Here is a 6,000-nt window from a genome sequence, read left to right as displayed (position 1 = left end):
TTGATGGGAGGAAATGGAAACCATGCTCTGAGCCAGGCTCTCCTGTCCTCATCTCTGCCTCCTTCTGCCTCGCCCTTCCTCCCACAGCTTTACCTGAACCCTCTAAGTATGGATGGGGCTGTGTTACTTATCCTGTCCATCAAGAGGAACCCCAAATCCAAGATGGAGGACATTGACATTTCCGTAAGTGATCAAATTGTTTGCTTGTACTTGGGAGCAAGCCAGTTACCATGGCCACTGTGCCAGCTCTAGTCCTCAGGGCCCTCACAGAACTGCTCCATGAAAAGGCTACTCCTTTTAGAGTACAACTCTGCCCCTTCCGGGGGTCCTTTCCGTAGGAGTAGCCATTCGGTCAAAAACATCATGGTGTGAAATTATTTCCCAGATCCTGGGAACCCAGGACCTGCACCCCCAGTGGGCCTGAGGGCAGAGAGGAGGAACACCAGAAGCAAAGACAGGGGGACCCCCAGACTTTGCTTGGGAGAGTCCGCTGGTCTGGGAGATGGCACGATGGCAGTACCCTCCCCTGGACGGGTCCCCTCTCTCCCTGCTTCAGAATGTGCTGGTGTCAGAGCAGTTTGTGAAAATATTGGATGGGGTGTGTGCCATCCACCCCCAGCTGGACGTGATGTACAAAGCAGTGCAAGGCCTCTCTAACAAGAAAAACCTCTACATGTGGACGAACCCTGTGAAACTGATCCAGGTGAGCCCTGCTTTCCTCCAAGAGCCCCCAGGGACCCCTGGAAAGCGCTGACCTTTGGCTCAGCTTCCTAGAGTTTCTCCTCCCCCAGAGAGTCTGCACAGTCCTCGCTGACAAGGAACATCTCGGCTGTGGAATATTCCTTTTGGCTCCCAGAGGAAGGACTGAGAACTGGCTGAAGTGGGAGGGCCTTGGAATAGGATGGTTTCTACCAGCCAGGCTCCTCCATTGCAACAAAAGACGAGTGACTGAAGTGCTCTGTACTTCAGTCTCTTCACCTGTAAAATGGGCATGATAATAGCACCCACCCCACAGGGCTGCTGTGAAGATTGAATTCTACACTACACACGACTTAGAGCAATGCTTGGCAGGCAAGAAGCACACAGTTCATGCAGGCTCTTTCCAATAGCTGGTAAGGATGCCACGACGTCCTGACCCTGTGGTCGGGATGGCTATCTGGTGGCTTCAGCTAACAAGGAGCCCTCAAGTGTTTTATACCTCATGGTCACCTTGCCCCTGGCTCAAGTCTTAGATTGTGTCTGGCAGTCACAGGAGGCAGATGAAACAGTGGAAATAAAAACTCAGAGAATGTTAGAGCTGGAAGGGATGTTATAGCTCCTCTGGTTGGACAGCCTCACAGAGCAGTGACTGCCCAGGCCTGGTGTTTCTACCACCAGCTCTCACCTGCTGCTGGGTGCAGGACCATTGCCACCTGAGGCAGCAGGAGCTGGGAAGGTGCGCTGTAAACATGGTTCTTCATGGTGTTTGCCACTGGGGCTGCTCCCTGCCCCTGGTTGGTCTGCTCTATGCCTTAGTTTCCAGAACCAAAGAGGAGAGCTCTGGCATTAAAATTATCATTGTATGAAAAGTTCTAGAAGGCAAAGCGGTATCAAGTATCTTTATATCTTTTCAAGTAAGATGATGTCAGGTGGAACTGAGGGGAAACCTGTTTTGCAAGAAGAGTGGGAATGGGGTTATCCGATGCAAAGTGGGAGCCAGCTCCTTGTTTTAAAACAGTGTAGAAAAGGGATCCCAGAGGAGAGCCTCAACAATACATACGATGTAAACCACAGTCCTTCCCCTCGGGGGCCCGACAATCGGGTTGGGAAGATGGGACAGACACAGTCATTTCTAATAAAGAGTGTCATATGATAAATAATAAACAAGTGACAAAGGCAGCAAATACAATCCAAACTAGAGGTCACTGCAGGCAACCAGAGAAGGATGCTTCCTGGCAGAGGTGGGGCTGGGCAAGGGCCTTGACAAGCGGAAAAGATGCAGGTGAGCAACAGAGAGAGGGAGGGAAGAGAATGCCAACCAGCGAAGGAGCAGAGTGGGAGTGGCTCGCGGTGTGTCTGGGGCGTGGGAACCGGACCGTGTGGCGCTGGTCTCAAGGGAAGCCTGGGAGTCAAGGCTGCAAAGAGAGGCTGGAGCTGGATGCAGCAGTCCTCAGATTTTAGGTTCAGAGTGAGGGTTGAGTCCACAGGGAGCAGGGAGCCAGTGCGAGTTGTTGAGCAGAGGCTGTGATGTAAATCCAGCAGGACTGAGGGGTAATTTTTCTGGCAACGGGGAGGGAAATGAACTGAGGGGGTAAATACGAGACTGGGAACACCAGTGAGGACACTATTGTAGTATTCCAGACCTAGAACGGTAACTTGGCTGAAAAGGACAGTGAGAGTGGAGGTATAGATGTAGGAGATATCTTTATGGAGCATCTCCAGGACTTGGTGAGTGGTTGTGTGTGTGTGTGTGTGTGTGTGTGTGTGTGTGTGTGTGTGTGTGTGTGTGTTGGGAGAAGGGAGGTGTGTGGGGAGAGGAGAGAGCCAAAGATAACCCCCAATTTTTAAGCCCAGTGGACTAAAAGAACGATGGAAACATTGCCAGCAGTAGGGAAGTCCTGTGGGGAAAAGGGACCGCCCCCTGGCCCCGCCTCCCGCTCTGGCCTCATCCCTCCCATCCTCCCCCCCTCCTCTACATTTCAGCCCCACTGGATTTCTCCCCATTCCTTTTTTTTTTTTTTTTAATTTATTTATTTATTTTTGGCTGCGTTGGGTCTTCGTTGCTGCGCACAGGCTTTCTCTAGTTGAGGCGAGCAGGGGCTAGTCTCCCTTGCGGTGCGTGGGCTTCTCATTGTGGTAGCTTCTCTTGTTGTGGAGCACTGGCTCTAGGCGCGCGGGCTTCAGTAGTTGCGGCTCGTGGGTTCTAGAGTGCAGACTCAGTAGTTGTGGCTCATGGGCTCTAGAGTGCAGGCTCAGTAGTTGTGGCACACGGGCTTAGTTGCTCTGCGGCATGTGGGATCTTCCCGGACCAGGGCTCAAACCCGTGTCTTCTGCATCGGCAGGCGGATTCTTAACCACTGCGCCACCAGGGAAGTCCCTCCCCATTCCTTTTTGCATCAGTTCTCTCTTAACATTAACTCTGAGTCCCTCTGCCTAAATACCCTTCCTCTGTGTCTCACTCACTCCTCCTCACTCTCTAGGTCTGCACCAGAGTGTCACGTCCTCGGGCAACCCTTCTCAGGTTTCCTGGTCAAGAGTATATGCCCTTGCCACGTGCTCCTGCAGCCCTCTCCTTCACCCTTTCACCGCAAGACTCTGAACTCCTCCGGGGCAGGAGCTACGTTGGGTCTTATCAAAAGCACCTACCAAAGTAACAGGCCCTTATGCCCATCAAGGCTCTCAGTTGCTGACCACAGAATCCACTCCGCTAGGTTAAGCAAAGAGGGATCTATTACGAGCGATAGACCCCAGAGACATTAGGAGGGCTGAAGAAAGACTCGATGTTTAGATTCCAGAAATGGCTCCCCAGACACCCCAACTGGCTAGCCAGGACGACTGCTGCTTCTGCCTAGGTCAGGAAGCCGCCCAATCAGGAATCGCCCGCTGAATTGGGAAGCCACCCCCATGGCTGCCAGCAGCCTGCTCTCTCCAGATCGCATGGGTCACACATATGCGTCACCCAAGGGCTTGGCAAAACCCATCCCATTCTGACCCGTAGCTTCAAGGGGGCTTGGGGAATTCTGGTTTTTAGTTTTCCAGCCTCTGTGTTATAGAGAGGCGGGCTGTGAAGGAAGCGGAGTGGGTGTTGAGAGCCCGCCCATGGTATCTGCGGCAGCACTCAGTAACAGATTGCAGAATTCAGCTGACGGAGGTTTGCTTTAGACGTGTAGGATTGAGGTGTCGGTGGGGTTCAGCATGGACGTGCGAGCAGCTGCTGGGGACGCAGAACTGGAAGCGTAGGTGGGATTCACCCCGGGCTGGGCTGGTGTAGGCAACGCACACCAGAGAGGGAAGTGTGGGGAGAGGAGAGCAGGGACCAGGGACTGATCCCCAAGGAATTCCTCTGTGAGCAGGGTGTCTGCAGAAATATCTATCGAGAAAGCTGGGCCTTGCCTATGGCCTTTCGAGAGTCAGAAGGGAAAAGAAACAAAAAGATACTAAAAAAGGACCCAAAAGAATATTTTAATAGTATTGGAAAATTCACAATATATTAATACAGTGCACTTTATAAAACAGTATGTTTAATAGATAGATAGATAGGTAGATAGATAGACAGGTAGATAGATAGACAGGTAGATAGATAGATAGGTAGATAGATAGACAGGTAGATAGATAGATAGATAGATAGATAGATAGATAGATAGATAGATAGACAGGTAGATAGATAGATAGGTAGATAGATAGACAGGTAGATAGATAGACAGGTAGATAGATAGATAGATAGATAGATAGATAGATAGATAGATAGATAGATAGATAGATAGATAGACAGGTAGATAGATAGACAGGTAGATGAAAAAATATATATCAAGGTGCTACCTCTGGATGGTGGAACTGGATTTATGCGTTATTTTTAATTTTCTTCTTTCTATTAATCTATACTTTCCTTAAAATGTGAGTAGGGAATATCTTTGAATTGAAAACAGTGAAATATTATTTTTAAATACTCTAACACAGTATGTCTCCATATAAGTATTTGTATAAAACGATGAGAATTCTGTGAACACCGGAAGCCTGTCCTGCCTGTCCCAGTACCTGGCTGCGGTTCGGTTTTTTGGTTTCTGAGTTAACAACAGCCCACCCACGTACATAGAGCGCCATCTTTGCTAGTCTTAGCAGGACAACTTCAAAACTAAATAATACATGTAAACATGATCACTGCCCTATTCCCTCCAAACTGTTCCCACAGTTCGCTCAGCAGGGTCGACTCCAGTCCTTCCACCTGCGGAACGTGGAATGGCAGGAGAGCCTGCTCCGTGTAGGTGGGGCAGACACAGAAGCATCGTGGCGTGTGGCTCTGCCTGACCTCAGACCTCGGTCTGGGTGGGCGGGGGTGGGAAGCTGGGGTTGGGGGGGGTGTTGGGGAGAGTTGGTGTAGATATTACAAGGCTCCTGGTGTCTCCTGCTTCTCTCAGAGCTATGCAGACCAGCACAAAATCTCAGTCCTGGACTTCTTCAGGAGCTTGAACCCTCGTGGAGGGACGACAATGCCTGTGGGCGAGTTCCGGAAAGCTATGATACAGGTGTGTGGATTCCTATGGACAAAGGCACTATGGGTGCACGCGCAGGGGTGTGTGTGAGAGAGAGAGACAGACGGGCCACAGCTTGAGCACCTCAAAGAGCTCCTTGGGATTGGCTGTGAGAAGCCAACTTATCCACTGCTTTATCTAGACCCAGAGGGACACCTAAGGCCTCCTTCCACTGCCTGCTGAAGTCATTCTCTGTACTGCACGTCTGGGTGCCACTGGTGACCCAAGATGCTGCCTGAAGACACACATTCTTCATCTCCTAGGTCTTTCTCCCATTGCATGTGGCCACTGGGCAGATTTTAAAAGGGAGTGGGAGAAGAGACCACATCCCCAAACCCCAGTATTTCGCCTTTGACCCTATCATCTTGCCTGAAATCCCACACCTTCACACGTGGGGTATGATGGAGGTGCTGAGGGCCCCCTGAAATGCAAGCATGAAGAGGTCTGTCACCAGGGCAGCCCTAGCAAGGACAGGCCCTGCAAGAATAGGACTTCATGGGAGCCCAGGTGGGGGGATAAGACCCTCGGTGCCAGGCCCGTGGTAAAGAGGGCCGGCCAGACTCGGTAGCAGGGAGGTAAGGATGAGCTTCCCATGCTGCAAAGTTGCCGCCTACTCCAGCTGGGTCCCCATCTCCTTCACCCCTATTGCTCCCCAGAGAAAAGTGGGGCTCTGGAGTCTGGGCAGACACGGGTGGGGACGCTTATTCCTGCCCTGCATGGTGTGGGTTCAGTTTCTTCTGAACTGAGGAAACTGTTGCCAGCCGTGGTCCCA

At 51.2% G+C, this 6,000-nt stretch overlaps 1 protein-coding gene across 1 annotated transcript in view; it reads left to right on the top strand.

Moving 5' to 3' along the window:
- LRRC74A (leucine rich repeat containing 74A) overlaps positions 1-6,000 on the top strand; it is a 44,239-nt gene that overhangs the window by 23,945 nt on the left and 14,294 nt on the right. The window contains exons 10-12 of the mRNA XM_060163680.1: positions 88-183; positions 557-703; positions 5,115-5,222. Of these exons, the coding sequence (XP_060019663.1) occupies positions 88-183; positions 557-703; positions 5,115-5,222 (351 nt within the window). The remainder of the gene's footprint in view (positions 1-87; positions 184-556; positions 704-5,114; positions 5,223-6,000) is intronic.

The sequence above is a fragment of the Lagenorhynchus albirostris genome, chromosome 1 (assembly GCF_949774975.1).
Source record: "Lagenorhynchus albirostris chromosome 1, mLagAlb1.1, whole genome shotgun sequence".
Classification (NCBI taxonomy): Eukaryota; Metazoa; Chordata; class Mammalia; order Artiodactyla; family Delphinidae; genus Lagenorhynchus; species Lagenorhynchus albirostris.
Note: the sequence above shows the minus strand (reverse complement) of the source record. Positions and strands in the feature narration are given on the sequence as shown.